This window comes from Arvicola amphibius, chromosome 12 (genome assembly GCF_903992535.2).
Source record: "Arvicola amphibius chromosome 12, mArvAmp1.2, whole genome shotgun sequence".
Lineage (NCBI taxonomy): Eukaryota > Metazoa > Chordata > Mammalia > Rodentia > Cricetidae > Arvicola > Arvicola amphibius.
The window spans coordinates 69,965,533-69,986,772 of record NC_052058.2 but is presented as its reverse complement, the minus strand read 5'-3'; the positions used below and the strand labels follow the sequence as shown (position 1 = coordinate 69,986,772).

The following is a 21,240-nucleotide window of genomic DNA, read 5'->3' as shown; positions in this document are numbered from 1 at the left end:
CTTGAGTCAAGTCTATGTCTCTTTTGTTGTGTTCTTTAGACACAGAGTCTTACTATGTAGCCTTGGCCAACCTGGAACTCACTATGTACTCCAGGCTGGCCTCAAACTCGAGATTCTGAATTCTACCTGTCTCTGCCTGGAATAAAAGGCATGCATTGTCATGCCCAGCTAAGTCTCTTACATGGTCTCCTTTCATTTTGAGTGTATAAGTGAATGAGAGAGAGAGAGAGAGAGAGAGAGAGAGAGAGAATATGTTTACTGAAGAATCAGTTTTTGACATGTACTTTCTGCACCTAGATTTGTATTGTCTCACTGTGGCTTATATAACATATTCCTACAACCTGTACTTTTCCAAATTGCTCTGCTTCTCAAGTGGCTCAGACTAGACTTAAACTGGCCGCATGACTGAATATGACCTTGAACTCCTCCCAAGTAGTAGCTATATGCTACCACCTCCAACAAGAAGGAAAACAATTGTTTTTCTGAAACAGAGTGAAGAAGACCAAGCTAGCTCTTGAACTCATAGAGATCCTCCTGCCTCTGCCCCTCAAGGGCTGGGACTAAAGGTATGCACCACCACTCCTAGCCAAAAAACAAATATTGAAGGGTATTTGTTCACTGTAGTCAGGTAATAGCTAATAATTCCTTTTTGTGTTTTTCACTTGTTTTTTGTTATTGTGAGAGAGTATGTGTGGATGTGGATGTATGTAGGGGGTGGGGTCAAAAGAAAACTTTCAAGAGTTGCTTCTCATTCCACCTAGATTTGGGAACCAAACTCAGGTAGTTTGGCTTTCAACGCAAGTGCTTTCACCTGTTGAGCCTCCTCGCCAGCCTTTCTGTGGGCTTGGATGGTCATCACCTAGCCTTCAGTACTTTATTTTGTTCTAATTTTGGCTTTCTAAGACTGGCTCTCTCTGTAACTCAGGCTGGTCTAGAATCGACTGTTTAACCCAGGCTGTCCTTGAAGTGCTCCTCTTACTGCTGTGTCCAGTGTAGGAGTCTAGCCTTCATGCACAATGCCAGTCCGCATTGAAACCAAAAGACTTTTAGCAGTAGAGAAAGGAAAATAGAAAAGCAATTTCTGAAAGGCCATTCGTGCTCGTCACATGTCTTCATAAAGATTAACCGATTATACAGTGTATACTGAAAATGAAAGCATTTAAAAGCGTGGACTCTGGGGCCAAAGTCCCTGGGTTCAAGTCTTGGCTTCATCACATGCTAGTCTGATGCCCCCAGGAAATTGTGTTTTGATTTTTTTTTTTTATGTATAAAAGGGCACAGGGGATAATACCCACACAAGTATTAAAGATTTAAACCTCAATACAGATAAAGTCTTTGGAACAGTACTTACTAAGGAAATGCTATAGAAGCATTAGGTTTCATCTCCATTGTATTATTAGTACTATAACCATTCTTTAGTAAGATATCCATTTAAAATGGTAGCAGTAATGAGGTAATCCTTCTAAGATGAGCCATTGAAATGTGAACTTTGATTTTTTTTTCTATGTCTGGTATATATATGTATGTGTACATGTGGGTGCGTGTGTGCAGAGGTCAGAGGTCAACACTGGCTCTCTTCCTCAATTGCTCTCTACCTTGTCTTTTGAGTCTGGGTCTCACTGAACTTGGGTGGAGCTCACTGAGTTGAGTAGACTGGCTTGAGTAAAAAGCCCCCAGGAACCTTATCTTCACCTCTCAGAGATTGGATTGCAGATCCTTACTTGTTATACTTGGCTTTTCACGTAGATATTGAGGATTAAACCTCCCATCCTAATGTTTGTATGCAAGCATTTGACTGACTGAGCTCTCTCCCCAATTCAGTTTTTTATTCACTCTTTTAGGATCAAATCATCCACCAGTTTTGTTCTGATTTGGGTTTTCTGTGAGTATGTACACACAACTCTATGTACACCAGGTTAGTCTTGAACTCACAGACGTCTGTCTTCCTCTGTCTCCCAAGTGCTAGGATTAAAGGCGTATGCCTTTGTAATCTTTTATAATGTAACTCACACTCCTGTCCTCTTTCGAGTCCATTGCACTAGTCCCTGTGTTCGCAGTCATTTTCCCTGTGTCACACAGCAGCCGTTTCTCTGAGCTCCATATGCTGATGCTGCAGTTGGCAGCAGCGTCTCAATTACCTGAAGTTTAAAGTGCTCCACCATCATTTCTGTCACCTTCATGAACCTTTTTCCAAACTTATTGCCATGTTTTTCTTTACATATTCTGTTCTTTATCTTTTAAAATCTGAAATTATTAAAGCTGGTGCCTACAAAAGGTATATTCAATATTTTTATAAACTGCTGGACCTGGCACCATTTTCTTTTTATTGGCTTCTCAACCATCTTCTGAAAGTCAGATGTCCTGGACCAGCATCAACAGAGCAGTCACTGCTATTCTGTTCTTTTTAATATATTTGTAAATTGTTGGTAGCTCTGTGGCAGTTTCTTTACATCTCTGTTCCCCTAAAATGACAGTCTTAGAATTTATCCCACAAGTTTAATGTGAGAGTCTGAAAAAAAATTACATAAAGTCTGTAACAGTAGATAAAATTTTATTTCCAAGGCCGGGCAGTGGTGGCGCACGCCTTTAATCCCAGCACTCGGGAGACAGAGGCAGGCGGATCTCTGAGTTCGAGGCCAGCCTGGTCTACAAGAGCTAGTTCCAGGACAGGCTCTAGAAACTACAGGGAAACCCTGTCTCAAAAAAAACCAAAAAAAAAAAAAAAATTATTTCCATTTGTACAGTAGAAGTGTATAGAAAATGTCAGTATTTCAGATGGTGTGTTAGAGATGCCTGTCAGCTGGGTTTGTCACTATTTTCAGTTGGAAAATGGTCTTTAGTTCTCATCCCCCACCCCTTCCCCTCTACTTCCTCCCCTTGCTCCCAGCTTATCCTGAGAGATCTCATCTATTTCCCCCTCAGGAAAATCCAGGCATCCCTCTTAGGGTCGTCCTTTTTACCTAGCTTTTCTGAGGTTGTGGGTTGTAGTCTGGTTGCCCTTTGCTTTACATCTAGTATCCATTTATGTGAGTACATACATGTGCTTGTCTTTCTGTGTCTGGGTTACCTCATTCAGGATGATTTTTCTAGTTTCATCCATTTGCCTGCAAATTTCATGATGTCAGTTTTTACAGCTGAGTAACTCCATTGTGTAAATGTACCACATTTAAATAAATAAAAAATGTAAAATAAAAAAAGGAAAAAATGTTTTTTATGCCCTTTTTAGTAGCTACAGAAAGCCTATGAGAATGAGCTTCCCAATTGAGTTTTTACTGCATATACAAAGTTGTTCCTTTTACTGCACAATGGTGCGCTTGCGTGCTGTTTGGAAATTTTGGCCTAGAAAGGTTATTTCTTCTTTATTTTCTTGTGTAATTGTGCATGTGTGAGAAAGCAGGCATGCATGTGCAGGGAGAGTGGGTGGATGACTTTGGAGAGTCTGTTCTTTCCTTTTTCCATAGGTTCTGGGCCTCAAAATCATTTATCTAGCTGCTCAGAGAACACTTTTGCCTCAAGAGCTATCTCGTTGGCCTGGAAGTTATTTTTCATGTTTAAGGGAGATGAGCATATTAGTGCATGCCTATAATCCCTGCACACAAGGAGGCAGAAATAAGAGGATTAATGTTTCATAGCCAGCCGGGAATTGTGGCACACGACTTTGATTTCAACATTTGGAAGTTAGAGGCAGGTGGATGTCTGTGAGTTCAAGAACTACTGACCCTGCCTAAAAAATAAAATAAAATATTTGAAGACCAGCCAGGCTACAAAGTACATTGTCTTTATTTTTATGGTGCTTGAGGGTAAATTTGAGCAGCAGGACTTTCACCTTGCCATCTTCTTCTGCAGCAGGGTATCACCCTGTTAGCATACTTTGTTCTGAGATTCATAGACATGACGATTTGGAACGTGTGTGTGTGTGTGTGTGTGTGTGTGTGCACGTGCATGCACATTACTTATAAAATGCCTACCATTTCAGTTATTAGTTGTTGCAACTTGATGTATTTAATTATTGTCTTCTCCCCTATTTTCTCCCAAGGGATAATGGGATTGCAATGGGCAAAACACCTTGGAAATGCAGTCAAAGTTACAATTAATGACTTGAATGAAAACTCTGTGACTTTGATTCAGAAAAATTGCCACTTAAACAAATTGAAAGTGGTGGTAGACAGTGAGGAGAAGGAAGAGGGCGATGCCATTGAGGAAGATGACACTCTCGGTGATATCCAGGTGACCAGGATGGACGCCAATGTACTGATGCACCTGAGATCTTTTGATTTCATGTAAGTGAAGAACATTTGTCAAATAGATTAAACAGGTCTACTGAAGGTGGGTGCTTTCAAATTAAAGAAGCTTGTGGTGGTTTATTTTAATACAGTTTTTGGCCTTGGACTGAGATTCCCAATAAGAAAATTTTCAGACTTCCTGGGAATAAACTTTTTCTCTTAGGCTAATTTGTTCCCATGTGTTTGACATGTCACTGACTATTTTATTTATTTTTAAAACCTAATTAAATATTTAAAAGAGATTGGCAAAGTATGTTTTTATTCCCCTCAATTTTTTGAGACAGTCTCCCTATTAGCCTAGGCTGACTTCAAACTGGAAGCCCTCCTGCCTCCACCTCCTCAGTGCTAGATTTCAGGTGTGTTGCTGTCACACCTGGCTGGCAAACTACTTTTGAACCTGTGGACTTTCATCACTAGAAATAACATTGTTACCTTGTGGCTTACTGATGCAAACTACTTTTGAACCTATAGACTTTCATCATTAGAAATAACACTGGTATCCTGTGGCCTACTGATGCAAACTCAGATATGTCTGTTTTCTTTCTGATTTTAGACACCTAGACCCTTTTGGAACATCAGTGAACTACCTAGACTCTGCATTCAGAAACGTAAGAAACCTTGGCATAGTATCAGTGACTTCTACAGATATCAGTTCCTTATATGCCAAGGCACAGCATGTTGCCCGGCGTCACTATGGATGTAACATTGTCCGAACAGAGTATTACAAGGAACTAGCAGCCAGAATTGTCGTAGCTGCAGTGGCAAGGTACCAAATTGCCAATGGTGTTCCTAATATGTTTTATTGTGTCTCATGATTTTAAAGAGATAATACTATGAATGAATGCTTATTTTTGAAAATATGCGTGAATTTTTAAATTCTGTATCCCTTATATGTAATTTTAATTTGATTTATTTTAGTGGCTTTACTTTTATAGTCTTTTTCTTTCTTTTTTTTTTTTACGTGTATTCATTTATTTCTATAGGTGCATGTGTGGAGGTCAGAGAACAGCTTGGAATAGTTGGTTCTCTCCTTCCACCATGTGGGCCTGGGGATCAACCTCAGTTCTCAGGCCAGCAGCAGCTCTCTTACCCACTGAGCCATTTTGATGGCCTTTTTCTTTTTTTTTTTTTTTTTTTTTGGTTTTTCAAGACAGGGTTTCTCTGTAGCTTTGGAACCTGTCCTGGAACTAGCTCTTGTAGACCAGGCTGGTCTCGAATTTACAGAGATCCGCCTGCCTCTGCCTCTCGAGTGCTGGGATTAAAGGCGTGCGCCACCGCCACCCGGCTAGCCTATTATTCTTGTGTTTTGTTAGAACTTAAGCGTTTATATCTGAAATATAAAAGAGAAACAAAGAAAGTAAAAGTTAATTTCAGACCTGTCTTATTCAATGATTATAGGAGTAGGAAAGAGGTAGCAACATAAAAAGGAGAAATAAAGTTGTTTTTAGATTTATAAGCTATTTGAAAGATCTTTTCATCTTTGAATAGTCTGAATAAAGTGATGGCTTCTAACTTGATTCTGAAAATGACCTTGTAAAACAGAAGGTCTTTCTGTATTACCCCAGGAATTGAGAACTGTTGAAATGAAGGAAGACTATTATCTACCATGTACAGAATTTTATACCACAAAAAAATATTTTCAATATTTATTTTTGTGTTTGTGTGTATGTGTACATGTGTGTGTACGTGTGGATATGTCTGCCACATGCATGCAGGAACCCACTAGGGTCAGAAAAGGGCATCAGATCCTCTGGAGCTAGAGTTACAGGCATTTGTGAGCCACCATGTGGGTGCTGGGAAATGAACCCAGGTCTTCTGCAAGAGCAGCAAGCACTCCTAACTTCTGAGCCATCTTTCCAGAATAACTTAATAATGCAATTTGTTACTTAGAATATTAAAATGGATGATCAGCCTATTCGCTTGCCACCCAAGCACACGTTCTGCAGCATTCCCGTGCAAATCCTTATCTCAGAGTAATTACAGGTTCTTATTCCTCGTCGGTCTTCAGCATGTGTTAAGTGAGCAGCAACCCTATGCACAGTTTGCACATGATGCTGTGTACTCACAGCATTCATACTCAGACTTGGGAATGGTGTGTCTTGTAGAAGCTAATCCAGAGAGTCCACACAACCGCACAGGAAAGGGCTTTGACTGGCTCTCACTGCATAGTCAGCAGCTAGCAAATAAACCTGCATACAGTCAGTAGTCAGTAAATACATGTGGTTGTAAGAAGCTTTTTAGGAAAAAACTAGATTAAACTCAGACTAGTGATGATGATTACAGAGAAGAGTCATGTGGAATGACAGAGACTGCAGTCCCAAGCTCTTCTGAAGGGGAAATATCTAGAGACAGAAGACCTGCACTAACAACCCTCATTTCCTGTATTTCAGTCTGTATGTGAGTCGTGGTAATGGTCCTGTGGAAGCACTGTTACTAAAGATTGAGTTTCCCACAGTCCACCCATAGTTTGCTGTCAGGTTATCTCTGTCAGTACAGTGCTATACAGAGGAAATGAAGAGCCATCAAAATAGCTTGTGACTTTTTTTTTTTTTTTGACAGAGCTGCAGCACGATGCAACAAAGGCATAGAAGTGCTGTTCGCAGTGGCTCTGGAACATTTTGTGCTGGTAGTTGTGCGGGTCCTAAGGGGGCCTACTTCAGCAGACGAGACTGCCAAGAAAATTCAGTACCTGATCCACTGCCAGTGGTGCGAAGAGAGGATCTTTCAGAAGGATGGTAACATGGTAGAAGGTGAGCCGAAGTCCCTCTGGCCTGGGCATCGCACATAAGCCCTCGGCGAGTGAGCCCTCATCACATCCTAATCATGTGTGCTAGGCTTTGCTTTCAAACATTACTGCTGGAGAGCTGAGTTGAAGCACTCCTGGGACAGAGCAGCTGTCTTACCCACTGTTGTCCTGTTAAGTTCTTGGTATTTTTTAATGTTTTTTAAATGTATGTGGGTGTTCAGCCTACATATATATCTTGGTATGTGTCTGGTACCTGCAGAGGCCAGAAGAAGGCATTGGATCTCCTGGAAGTGGAGTTACAGACAATTGTGAGCCTCTGTGGGTGCTGGAAATCAAACCTAATCCTCTGGAAGAGCATCCAGTGTTCTTAACTGTTAAGGTCTCTTCAGCCATTGAATTAGAATCCTTAGGAACTCTTTATTTAAGAAAAAATTAAAGTAGTTTACCTCTTGCTATTATATATTGCCAGTATTTTTATTTCTTGCTTCAATTTCTTTCTTTGTTTTTTTTTTTTTTTTTGTTTGTTTGTTTTTTTTGTTTTTTTTTTTTTTTTTTTTGGTTTTTCGAGACAAGGTTTCTCTGTGGCTTTGGAGCCTGTCCTGGAACTAGCTCTTGTAGACCAGGCTGGTCTCGAACTCACAGAGATCCGCCTGTCTCTGCCTCCCGAGTGCTGGGATTAAAGGCGTGCGCCACCACCGCCCGGCCCTTTGTTTTTTAAATATAGGTTTTGTTTGTCTGTTTCCTGATGGTAAACATATACTCTGGCTTTTGTTTATAAAGGCATTCCTGTTCCTAAGTACTTCATGGGGGTTAGGTTTTACTGACTAGCCCGGCACATCTCCACTATTAGACTATACATTCTTTATTTTATACTGAGTCCGTATCTACTTGAGTTTGTTTCTGGGTGTTCTGTCTTTCCTGTAGAAGGGTAGCTAATCGTACACCTCTGTCACACCAATTGCAGAAACTTTTTAGCTGTTTTTATTTTTTGACAGTGTCTCACATATCACAGCCATTGATGACCTTGAACTTTTTTTTTTAACTGATTTACTTACTGTCTGTCTGTGTATGTGAGTTCGCTGTGGTGTGCATGAGAACATCAGAGTACAATCTGTAAGAGTCAGTTCTTTCCAAGTCGTGTGGGTCCCAGGGATCAAACACTAGTTGTCTGCCTTGTCACCAAGGTGGAACCGTCTCACTGGCCTTAGCCTTGAACTTCTGATAGTCCTGCCTCTACCTCCGAGATGCTTAGATCCTAGGTACTACCAAGCCTGGTTTGTAAGGTGCTCTGGATCAAAGCTCGGGTTTTGCATACTAGATAAGCAAAGCAGTCTTTCAACTAAACCACATCCCCAGGCCTAACTTTTATTTATTATGCTAGGGATCAAAACCAGCCAGGCAATGAACAACTGAGCTATTTCTCCTGCCCTGCCATTTAATTTTGTTGTATAACAAAATGATAATATCAAGTAGACTAGAACTGATTGATTTTATCAGGCTGTTCCAAAAATGCCAGTGATCAATCTAGGAATAACCTGGAGTTGGGGGAGTTTAATTGAAGAGAGGTTTTTGTTTGTTTGTTTGTTTTTCATTTTACAAGACAGGGTCTCACTATTTAGCTGTCCTTGAACTCACTATGTAGACCAGGCAGGCTGACCTAAAAATATGCACCACCATGCCTGGTAAGAGGTTCTATTTTTTTTTCCAAGACAGGACTTCTCTGTGTATCCCTGACTGTCCTGGAACTCACTCTGTAGATCAGAGATTCACCTGCCTCTGCCTTCCAAGTGCTGGGATTAAAGGTGTGCGCCACCACCACCTGACAGGTTCTAATTTTTAAAAGGACTCTTTTTGAGGGCCGACAGTGCAGCTCAGTAGTAGAGCATTTACCTAACATGAATGAGGTCCTGGCTCAACCCCCAGCACCACTAACATGAATAAATAAATAACCAGTCTTCCATAAGACTGGGTTTCAGTCCCCAGTACCCACATGGCAGCCAACAGCTGCCTCCAACTCTAGTTCCAAGGGATCTGACACCCACACAGATACACAGATAAACATTCAGGCAAAATAACAATGCACATAAAATTTTAAAAACTAAAATAAAATGAAAATATTAAAAAATAATAAGACAGTTGCTTTCTGATTTTTAACCATTGCCTGTGACGGACCAATGACTACAAAGGAACAATGAGCACCTGCTTTGTTCTGAGACAGTGAAGAGATGTTTCCCTGATATTTAATTATATCCATATACCCAGTTATATAAATCTAAGTATTAAATCATTCTGAAGGCTTTAAGGTGGCATCCCCCATCTCTGTGGGAAGTTGAATATTACTAATTAAGAGCAACACTATTTTGAGAAAACAGTGGTACTGTTTATGGAACTGGAATTGCTATTTTTAATGATCATATCCACTTTACCTTAAATCAGAACTGTTCAACAAAAATATTTTGTTAGCTATTCATGATCTGAATTCTGGTTTATGAATCAAATTATGGTACATATTAAAAGTAATGAGACATTTATTTTATAATAAATAAGGCAGTGGTATTACTCACTAGTAGCCTTTTTAAGACAAGCCATTAAGTCTGCCCTTTCTCCCTTCTTAGTTCTGGTGGAGACCATTTTGTCCCAGGGATGCACTCTCTGGAGTCTCCAAGCACTCCGCCCATGCTCCTCTCTAGGGAGCACCTTTGCTCTTCGCGCCTGTGGAGAGAACCCAGCAGCCTGACCTGGCTTCCCCCAAACAAACCAAAGAGACTTGGTCCAGTCTTAAGTTTGCCTCCATTTTCAGTGTAGCGCTGGGCACACTTTTGAACAAAAAATCTTCCTGGGGCTGGAGAGATGGCTCAGTGGTTAACAGCACCAGTTGTTCTCCCAGAGATCCTGAGTTCAATTCCCAGCAACCACATGGTGGCTCACAACCATCTGTAATGAGGTCTTGTGCCCTCTTCTGGCCTGCAGGCATACACACAGACAGAATCTTGTATGTATAATAAATAAATAAATTTAAAAAAAAGAAGTGTTTAAAAAAAAAACTTCTTCCTTTTCTCAACATCACCCATTTTTAATTAATTTTTTTCCCCACTGCTCAACACTGCAGACATTTCCACCTGAAGCTGAACATCCTGCTCTTGTGGTTGAAATTTTTAACAATGCCTCCCTTCAAAAGGCTTTAAGGATTACATTTTCAAGTACACAAAAAATTCTTATCACAGTACCTGGTACATAGTAGGTCCTCAGTACATAGGTCCTCAGTACATGTTAATAATATAACAGTTATATCACTTGCATTTGTCATTTATCCTTTATATTTTTGTGTTTTATTTTTACAGAAAATCCATATAGACAGCTGCCCTGTAATTGCCATGGAAGCATGCCTGGCAAGACAGCAATAGAACTCGGGCCTCTGTGGTATGTGCCTAAGACAGTCTTGAGTTTGATTTACTGGGTGTCAGCTTTTGATGTCTAAGCAAATAATTATGGCTCCCCTTCTCCTGAGACCCTGAAGTTTTTCAGGTTTTCTCTAATTTTCTAAAAGGTGGTAGAACAGAAGATAGGCTGGGTCAGCAAACAAAATAACTTGTATCTGCATAGTAAGAAAGGCTGTTGGTTTTTGGAAGATGGTGTCTCGAGGTAAGGCAAGGTCTCAGCAGTTGGGAGCCCTTGCTTTGCAGAGAGGATGGACGTTGACCTCCCTGCACCCATCAAGTGGCTCACAACTGTCTATTCTTCCAGCTTCAGGGAATCCAACACCCACTGCTAACCACCACCTCCATAGGCACCTGTGCACACATGCACATTCCCACGCACCACACTTATTAAAAATATAAGAAATCCTTTAAACACAGAGTCCCATAGAACAGCCAAGCCCTGACCTCAAACTTCCTAATTTGTCGTTGTTGTTGTTGTTGAGCTCTTGTGTGTGATGGCAGGTACATGTGTGCATGCTGCAGTGTCATGTGAAAGTCGGAGGACAGCCGTGCTGTCAGTCCTCACCTTCTGCCTCCTGTTCTATCACTGCACCTGCCAGACTGGTGGGTCCAGAGCACCAAGATGAGATTAATCCCTTACAAACATTCGAAGAGTAATTGAGCAAGCCCTACTTCTAGTACTTTCTTACCTATATCATCCTCCACACAGTGACCCTACTCACTGGTTACAGAACAGAAATTGTCAGTAACAGTTTGCTGACTCCAGAAAGATGATCTAGCCTAGCTCAGTCAGCTCCCTCATTTCATGAAGAAGGAAATTATGGGATGGTGTCTTTAAGTGCTTGCTAAAACTGACCAAAATAATTATTACAGTTATTATTATTATTATTATTAGCTATTACCTATTATTGTTAACTGTTGTTGTTGTTGTTGTTGTTGTTGTTGTTGTTATTATTATTATTAAGCTAGAATTTAGTTTTTCCAACTTCCAGGCCTGAGTCTTGTCTTTGACTTCCTCCTCACAGCCATCAAGCCTCTTCCCTCTCCCCAAACCTCAGTTTAGTAATACTTCCCATTTCAAGTCTCTCAGTGTCTCAACCTAAGCAATCTCTAAATTCCCTTCAACATACCTTACATTTAGTACTCATTTTGTACTTTAAATGGCCCTTTAGTATTTTGTATTTACTACTGAAGAGCCTTTGTACAAAGCATGGTAATAGGCTGTCTCATTCCATGACAAGTCTGTGAGGATTTTATTTACAGCAGCATGATTAAGACACAGAAGGAAAGATGGAGCCTGATGGTGTAGGCCAGTAATCCCAGCTACTCCTGAGGCAAGAGGATCACAAGGTCCAGGCCTGTCTACAGTGAGTTTTTGGACTCTAGCTGTGAGTTCAAGACCAGCCTGGGCAACTTAGTGAAACTTTTGGGGAGATGGGAGTTGAAAAAAAAAAGCCAAAAATACAGATTCAGTGGTAAAGCACTTGTGTAGCATGCAAACTCCAGTCCTGGGAGGAGAACACAGGAGTTATGGCTCAAGTTGACCTACTTTGCTAGTGGGTGGAGCCAGGATTGGAATTTCTGTCATGGAAGTCACATTTTGTCAGCTATGCCTGTACTGCTCAAATGAAATGGAGGCATTCACCCCTGAGCCTCTTTGAAACAGGGCCTTACTCTGTAGCCTTAGCTAGCTTGAATCTCCTGTGTAGAGCAGGCTAGCCTTAAAGTCACAGAGACCCACCTGTCTGCCTCCGCAGAGCTGGGCATTTTTAACTAGAGTCCTAACACAGGCTCCAACACGGAGAGAGACATACTGTTCCTTGCTAGACGCACTGTGGAAGTTTACGCTTTGCATTATGTTCTGTACGATTACAGAGTTTTGCAGGCTGTTACGGAGTCAAGCTGTCTTTTCTGTCTGACAGTGTTCTCCACAAACCTACTCCATGTTTCATAGCATTCTACAACTTATGAGCACCAATAAGTTCTTGTTGATTTTATGTGAATGAAATTTTTTGGCTAATCTTAGTAGTTTCCAGAGCTAACATGATTAAAAAGGGTGAGAAATTAGTTTGTAAAAATACTAAATTAGAAATTCCTGAATTTCAATATTATTCTATCTCATAATTTGTTATATATTTTAGTTAATTAGAAGACTTTTTTAAGTAAATAAACATTTCTCAAATCCAGTTTTCCATTTATTCTCTTCCTTTCCAGGTCAAGTTCCCTTTTCAATACTGGATTTCTGAAAAGAATGCTATTTGAGTCTCTTCACCACGGTTTGGATGACATTCAGCCCCTAGTAAAGACACTGATCTTTGAATCAGAGTGTGCTCCCCAGAGTCAGTGTTCAGTTCATGCACCTTCAAATCTCAGCAAGCAAGGTGACTCTTAACTTGCTAGACTGTCCTTGATGTTATAATCAAAATGATGTAATATGCTTTAAATTCTTTGTTTTTTGTTTTTTGAGGCAAGGTCACATGTAGCTCATGCTGGCCTTGTTTGTTTTGGGTTTTTGAGACAGGGTTTCCCTGTAGCTTTGGAACCTGTCCTAGAACTAGCTCTTGTAGACCAGGCTGGCCTCGAACTTAGAGATCCACCTGCCTCTGCCTCCCAAATGCTGGGATTAGAGGCGTGCTCCACCACCCGGCGTCCAAGCTAGCCTTGAAACCCTTATTTTCCTGCCTTTACCTCCAAAGGCTGAGCATCTACTGCCATGCGTGCCACCCCTCTGTCCTCTTTCTACTCTAAAGAGACACTGTAGGTAACTGTAGGAGTAGATATAGCCCAGACTTTGGGTGGTGCCCATTGAAAGGCAGAAAGTCAATTCATATCACTCGGTAAAGCTGCTTTTTACTCCCTAGATAGGCATTTGTCAGTTCGCCTGGCTTTGATCTAAGAGGAGAGCATAGTAGTCTTTATGCTTTTGTAAGTACTAAGAAGAGGCTACTGTTACAGACTTTGAATGTATCATTTACTTTTCTTTGGAAGACAGGGTCTTCCTGTGTAGCTAAACTGGCCTACAGCTCAGATCTGTCTGCCTGTACTGCCTGTACTTTTTTTTTTTTTTTTTTTTTTTTTTTTGGTTTTTCGAGACAGGGTTTCTCTGCAGCTTTTTTAGAGCCTGTCCTGGAACTAGCTCTTGTAGACCAGGCTGGCCTCGAACTCACAGAGATCTGCCTGCCTCTGCCTCCCGAGTGCTGGGATTAAAGGCGTGCGCCACCACCGCCCGGCCATGCCTGTACTTTTCAGGTGCTGAAATAAAAGATGTATGCCACCATACCCAGCCAAAAACATTTTTAAATTTATTTTAATATTATTATTACTATGTATGTGTATGATAAATATGTGTAGGCATATGTGTGGAGGTCAGAGGACAACTTTACAAAGTCAGGTCTGTCCTACCTTTACATGGGCTCTAGGAATTGAACTCAGATTGCAAGTGCTTTTACCAGCTGAGCTATCTCACTGGCCCAGGAAGTTAAAAAAAAATCATTCTTACATATTCAAAATGTGGAAGGGATTCCAGTTTTATTTAAACATTAAATTGTTACTTAATGTCACCTATAAATATTTTTCCCATTTGTTTTTATTTTAGAAGAAAATGGTGTATTTATTAAAACTACCGATGATACCACAGTAGATATTTACAGTGCACAGGGTATGTATATTTGTACTATATAATTATTAAGTATCAGTGCATTCTAAATGTGTCTTAAATACAGATTTAAAAACAGAACATAGATAGCATTAAAGCTGACAAGCAACAGCCTATAATTACAAGCTATAATATCGTAGTAGTGATTGCTCACTTAAATAGTCAATGGAAAGAAAACTTAAAATTCCTGTTGAGTGTATATATATGCTTTAATAGTGTGCCAATCATGTCATTTAGCATCTTCATCTAATTTGGTAGAATGCAAGTCACTGAAAATGATAGTGTGCTGAAAAGTAGTATTCTGGTATGCTGAACAGCACTTGGCTCTCAGCACTGTTCCACCTCATTGTGATGGTTGTGAAACCTTTACCAGATTCTTCATTTTTTAGCAGAAATGTCTTAAATCTTTTTAAGAATAGAAGGTAAAACAAACACTTTAACATATTTTTTAAAGATTTATTATTTGTATTGTTCTGCCTGCATGTATGCCTGCAGGCCAGAAGAGGGCACCAGATTTCATTACAGATAGTTGTGAGCCACCATGTGGTTGCTGGGAATTGAACTCAGAACCTCTGGAAGAGTAGCCAGTGCCATCTCTCTGAGCCCCTCTTACATCTAAGATAAGGAAGTTGAACTACTCTCTATAGCTGTTCTGTGTCATTGACCTTTATACTTTATATCAGCATAACACAGGAGAAAAGAAAATCCGTATGCTGCTTCTAATAGTTACTATTAAGGTATTATGTTGGATTGCTTCATAGTAGGCTTTTCTATAATTTGTTCTACATTACGGATGTATTTTTTTCATTAGATGTCACACTGATCATGTAACAATACAATCATATTTTATTTATCTGGTTTAATTTTAATTTGGGGGTCCCAAATCATTTTCATTTTATTGTAAAAAGGAAACAGTTCAACAATAATTTATCTTTGGATATGATTAACAGTTTCATGCAGTACATTTGCCTTCTAGGCACTTGTGTTTAAGCAGATATCAATTGTTTGTCCTGAAGAAATAGCATGTGAAGATAACACCTACATATAATCAAGGCTTAACAGGGTACCATGACATATTCCCGTAGTACCAGCAATGGCAGGAGGACCTCTTGAGCCTACAGCTTTAAGACAAAGCTCTTGTCTAGCCTAGACAAGAGTAAGACATATATAATAATCATAGGCTGAAAGTTGGAGCAAAATTTCCTTTTAGTATTTGAAGTCTCAGTTACTGGAGGGGTGGTATCAGTCAGTCTGTCTGTATGCCTGCATGTGTGTATGTGCACATGCACACACTCAAGCCTTTGGAAAGATGGCCTGCCGGAATAACTTGTTTGCTTCCTTCCACCTAAAATGGAAAGACTAAGTACAGTGTTGAGAAATAGGCAACGCATTAAATTTATATCAATAAAGCAAAATCCTAACTAATTTTTGGGGGTTCTGTGTTGGCTCCGCAGGACCAACGTCAAAAAAAAAAAGAGAGAGAAATAGACAACAGGATCGTGTATTATACTTTGGTCAGTCTGTGGTAGCACTCTTGAAACTCATGTGTATGTTAGGGGAAGGTGTGTGCACATGTGAGTGCAGGTAAGTCAGAGTCCAGAGCAGCACACTGGATCGCTTGGAGCTACCATGTGGGTGCTGAGAACTGAACCCCGGTCCTCTCCAAGAGTACTGGGTGTTCTTAACTGAGACATCTCTCTTGCCCTTTGGGAATCTAGAATATAATTTAGAGAGAAAGGATTTACACATACAGAAGACCTGCATACAAGAACAAGGAAAAAGAACAACAGACTTTAGTCAGTCTGGTGGTGCTGTGTGTACTCTAAGGAACGGAGAAGTCATAGGCCCTAGGTTCATAAACAAGCTTCATACAGGAAGTGCAAACAGAGCCGCAAGGAAGGTAGAAGGAAGTCCCGACTCAGCAACACATTACATGAGTGAAGGACAGTCTGAATTCTGTAGCCAACAAAATTATAAGGTATTCCATCCACAGTGTTTAAGAGCATACTTGTTCTGTGTGTTCCAGGAAAGAGGAAAAGCAGTGAACCAATGATAAATACAGCCAAGAAGCAGAAGGCCGAGGCCAGTGCCGCACACCCCCCCTTCTACTACAATATCCACAGACACAGCATCAAAGGGATGAACATGCCAAAGTAAGGCCACCCGTGGCAGACTGCTTATCTCATAATTTAATAACATTGTGATTTAAGTCAAAACATAAGAACCTAATAACTTTTACTTTCCCTATTGCAGGTTAAAAAAGTTTTTGTGCTGTCTTTCCCAAGCAGGCTTTCGAGTAAGCCGAACTCACTTTGACCCAATGGGTATTCGTACAGATGCACCTCTGACACAGTTCAAATCTATCCTGTTAAAGTACAGCACCCCCACTTACACTGGAGGACAGTCAGAAGGTCCCATGCAGTCAGCATCTGAGGATACGGTAGCTGACAGGGTTGAAATGTCAGTGAAGGACAAAGCGGAAGCGAGCGGCTGCAGAAGGTGGTAAACGCAAGAAGCGTTTCTTCTCAGGGTTTTATGATGACCCCATGACTCTGTACCAACTGTAATCCTTTTTTTATTCTTTCAACTTAGTGATATAAGATAAAAAATTTAAAAAGCATTGTTTTCATTCAGAAAATTGGCTGTTTCTGACTTGGCTGGTGTGAGAGCTTTGCTTTTTAAGTTTTTATTAAAGAAAAAATTTAATAAAAACATTTCACGATGAAACCAAGTTTTTGACTGGGCTTACCTTACTGTTCAGTAATCTAGAAATTTTTCACGTTTCTCTTGGAAATTGAACATATTCTGAAAGTCATCCTTTATACTTTCTGGCATAAAGGATTAAACCTAGAGGCTCTGGCTCTCCAGTAGCTGGGATGCAGGCATGCACCAAGTACCCATCTTAGCATTGATTCGTGATAGCATCTCTACTGGTTTATGGTGTTTATTCTCGTATATAACATACAAAATAAGTCTGGAAAATATAGTAAAATATTAAGAATAGTAAATGTTCTTCTACATGACTCACTTAAACTACAATTCTAAAAAATTTTCTTATTTTTGAGAAGTCATACTTCTCATTGTTTTCCTTGAAGCTTTTTAGAAATTCAGTACTTGCCTGCTACAAAACTACATTTTTACAAGTTTATATTCTAGATGACTAAACTTCAGAATAAGACTTTTGTCAAAATAACTGATGTCATTGTTATAATAATATCCACAAATATGAAATCCCAGAGGGTTTTTTGTTTTTGTTTTTTTGGTTTTTCTAGACAAGGTTTCTCTGTTGCTTTAGAGCCAGTCCTGGAGCTAGCTCTTGTAGACCAGGCTAGCCTCAAACTCACAGAGATCCACCTTCCTCTGCCTCCCGAGGGCTGGGATTAAAGGTATGCACCACCATTGCCCAACGCCCAGAGGTTTTTGGTTTTTTTTTAAATATTTATTATGTACACAGTGTTCTGCCTCCATACATGCCCACGTGCCAGAAGAGAGCACCAGATATCGTTACAGATGGTTGTGAGCCACCATGTGGTTGCTGGGAACTGAACTCAGGACCTCCAGAAGAGCAGTCAGTGCTCTTAACCTCTGAGCTATCTCTCCAGCCCAGCGCCCAGAGGTTTTATTATAAACAGTTTAGGCCAGGCATTGGTGGTGCACACCTTTAATCCCAGCACTCAGGAGGCAGAGGCACATGGATCTTTATGGGTTCAAGACCAGCCTGGTCTATAGAACGACTTCCAGGACAAGCTCCAAAGCTGCACAGAGAAATTCTATCTCAAAAAAAAAATTAATGTAGGTAATCCTTAGATGCCTCAGTTAATGCGTATACCAATGCCTCTTAGCTTAGTTTTGTCACCATTCAGAAGTAAAATTTACCATCTCAAAAGAGGCACAGAGCTGGCAAGAGAGCTAGCAGTTGTGAGCACTTGCTATGCAGCAGACCCAGCCCCCACATGGAGGCTCACAACCATCTAGAACTAGTTCCAAAGGACCTGATATACTCTTCTGAACTCTGAGGGCCCCAGACACGTTGTAGTTGGCAGGGTTGGTTTTGTTTTTGAGGTATACATACATTTTTGTATAAATAGCACACACTAACATAACCATTAAGATTGGGGGGGAATCCGGTTTCCATTAATAAATATTCTCCTGTCACTTGAAGAATTTGATGTGAAGACTTGATAGAAAGTTTAGGACTCTTGTCTTAAGGAATGAATCTATATTTACCCTAAGTATTCCTCGGGGGATTTTGACCAAATTCAGGGTTAGCTTCACCCATGGGTTGAATTTAATTTCAATTAAAAATGGACATAAAGCCGGGCGGTGGTGGCGCACGCCGCCTTTAATCCCAGCACTCGGGAGGCAGAGGCAGGCGGATCTCTGGAAGTTCGAGACCAGCCTGGTCTACAAGAGCTAGCTCCAGGACAGGCTCTAAAGCTGCAGAGAAACCCTGTCTCGAAAAACCAAAAAAAAAAAAAAAAAAAAAAAAGGACATAAAGCAACATACTTTTTAAAATGTTTAATTACTATAGAACAAATGAGCAAACAAGCATTCATCTGTCTGGTTTGATATGTATTTTTGTTAAACTGACTACTTTAGTCTTAAATTTTGCTAAGTGTCATTAGCCTGATTATAGTAAGGAGTGCTGAGTTGAATGTTAGGCAAAAACCACATTTGGTGGTGGTGGTGGTGGGGTGTTCTTGGTTTATTTTATTTTATTTTATTTTTTTTAGCGGGGAGAGGATGGGTTCTGTTTGTTTTGTTTTTGAAAAAGGGTCTGAACTATAGCGCTGACTTACCTGGACCACACTATGTAGATCAAGCTGGTTTCAGATTCAGAGATCCTCCAGCACTCTGCCTCTTGTGCTGGGATTAAAGGTTTGTGCTACCACACCCTGATTTAAGAGCCTAATTTGACACAGAAGCATGTGATTTACCATCCTCTGAAATATATTTGAGTAATAGATTTACATATAAAAGCAAATTTTTAAAAAAATGAGGTTTGTAGGGAGTAGTTTGATACCATGACTAGGCACTGTACCAACCTGAAAAGTACTGTAAAACTTCCCTGTGGCAGACGCTGCAGTTAAGAGCACATGTTCTTGTAGAGGATTTGAGTTTGTCTCCAGCCCGTACGTGGTACACAAAACTATCCATAACTCCAGTTTGGGGGAAACCAGTGCCTTCTGATATCCCTTAGCACCAGGCATGTGTTTCAAGTACATAGATGCAGGCAAAACACTCATACATTTTTTTAAAAAAAGGTTATTAAATGTCATGTAAAATAATAATAGCATTAGCAACTTTGTTCCTATAACATAATGTTTGAGATGGCTATATTGTAAAGTAATGTAACCAACCCTTCATTAAAATTTAAGAAAGCAGGCTGGAGGTGTAGCTCCGTGAAGGAGTGTTTGCCCATTTACAAAGACTCAATCCCCAGCACTGCAGATAAACAAACAAACCAGCATGCTGACAACACTAGTAGCTTGTGTTTGTACACTAACCAGAAAAATGGTAGACATAACCAGAAGCTGTTTAAGGGCCACAGTGATTAACTTGTGCCAGAATTCTACTTACTGTACAAACGTCCATAATACTACCTCTAGTTCCCAGAATTTAGATTAACTCCAGACCAGTGGAGTTCTGAAAGGCATGAGGATTTCTTTCTGCACTGTGTAATTTCTCTGCTAAAGAGCTGTAGGTCACTCTGAACTATTGACTGAAATATGGGTAAGGCTTGAGATATTACCAGGATCCTTTCATGAAGGACTTGGAGAAAATACTAAAATCATGCATGGGGTGAACAGTAGTAACTACTCTGGCTTAAGTCACACCAACATTTTTCAGGTATGTAAATCAAATAGGATCAAGAAATTGGTCTTCTCTCGTAGATCACTTGTTAACTAACCAAGTCACAACTATGTATTCAGTCTGCTGATAACCCTGTGGGTATGACTGCCTATTAAATCACCATACCCACTCTTCTCGTCCAGTAGTTACTAATATCCTGTTGGTCTACAGAGACATTCCAGGACTGCCAGGGCTGTCACACAGAATTCCTGTCTCCAAAAGCAACAAAACAGCACTTGGAAGTATTGCTTGCCTGTATTTATGTGAGAACGATACATGGTGTCTTTACAGAAGCTATACAATCGGATCTTCAGCAGTTCTTTCAGAGACAGGAAGGACAGTGCAGTAACCTTCTCAAGTGCTGCTGCAAAACTTTCAAGCACGAGAGCCTTGCAAACCCGAAGCGGACCCTGTGCCTTTATCTATGATAATCATTACAGACATCACAAAATTAAAGTGCTGAATTGCACACAGGCAGTCTGGCAGAAACTTCAGGAAGAGAATTGGAATGTTAACTGCTATCTTCCATGAATTCTCCATTTATTAACCCTCCTAATCATATGTTTTATACTCAATTTGTGCATTTAGCTCAACTTCATTCTCATTTTCTATGGTCAAAGTTTTCTAAGGATTTAGTTCCAGACTGACAGCGAAACCATTGCAAACAAAAATTCTCTGAAGATAACTGGTTAAAAAAAATACCAAACTCCTGTTGCTCATTAATCAGTTAGAAAATCTCAATACACATGAGAATCTATCTTGAACATGTCCAATTTGGCAAATTTTTTTGTGTATCTTCAAATCTAAAGCATTCTCACTTCACAGATTAAAAAAGACCATGGAGGGCTGGAGAGATGGCTCAGTGGTTAAGAGCATTGCCTGCTCTTCTAAAGGTCATGAATTCAATTCCCAGCAACCACATGGTGGCTCACAACCATCTGTAATGAGGTTTGGTGCCCTCTTCTGGCCTGCAGACACACACACATACGTAATAAATAAATTAAAAAAAAAAAAAGACCATGGAGTGGGACTAAAGTATTTTGCTAAGGCACAGAAAGACAGTGACTTTTATTGTCTTTATCTTGTTTTTAACAAAACAATACATAATACATTTTAGCAGGTCAAATTCTTTGGAGAAGAGGGAATCGATCTAAGATGTATTGTCTAAGTACACTAATAATCCTCATTTAAACATCAGCCACTAAATTAAATGAAGATGATTTGAGCTATCTGACCCTATGTTTTCTGGGTATCCTATATTA

At 40.1% G+C, this 21,240-nt stretch overlaps 1 protein-coding gene across 4 annotated transcripts in view; it reads left to right on the top strand.

The window, feature by feature from the left end:
• The window catches only part of Trmt1l (tRNA methyltransferase 1 like), a 31,250-nt gene extending 14,395 nt beyond the window's left edge, over positions 1-16,855 (top strand). For all 4 annotated transcript variants that reach the window (XM_038349364.1, XM_038349365.1, XM_038349367.1 and 1 more), the window contains 8 exons: positions 4,037-4,280; positions 4,837-5,049; positions 6,843-7,033; positions 10,371-10,449; positions 12,684-12,850; positions 14,065-14,127; positions 16,151-16,277; positions 16,378-16,855. In XM_038349364.1, the coding sequence (XP_038205292.1) occupies positions 4,037-4,280; positions 4,837-5,049; positions 6,843-7,033; positions 10,371-10,449; positions 12,684-12,850; positions 14,065-14,127; positions 16,151-16,277; positions 16,378-16,630 (1,337 nt within the window). In that variant the 3' untranslated portion in view covers positions 16,631-16,855. The remainder of the gene's footprint in view (positions 1-4,036; positions 4,281-4,836; positions 5,050-6,842; positions 7,034-10,370; positions 10,450-12,683; positions 12,851-14,064; positions 14,128-16,150; positions 16,278-16,377) is intronic.
• The last annotated feature ends 4,385 nt before the right edge of the window (positions 16,856-21,240 follow it).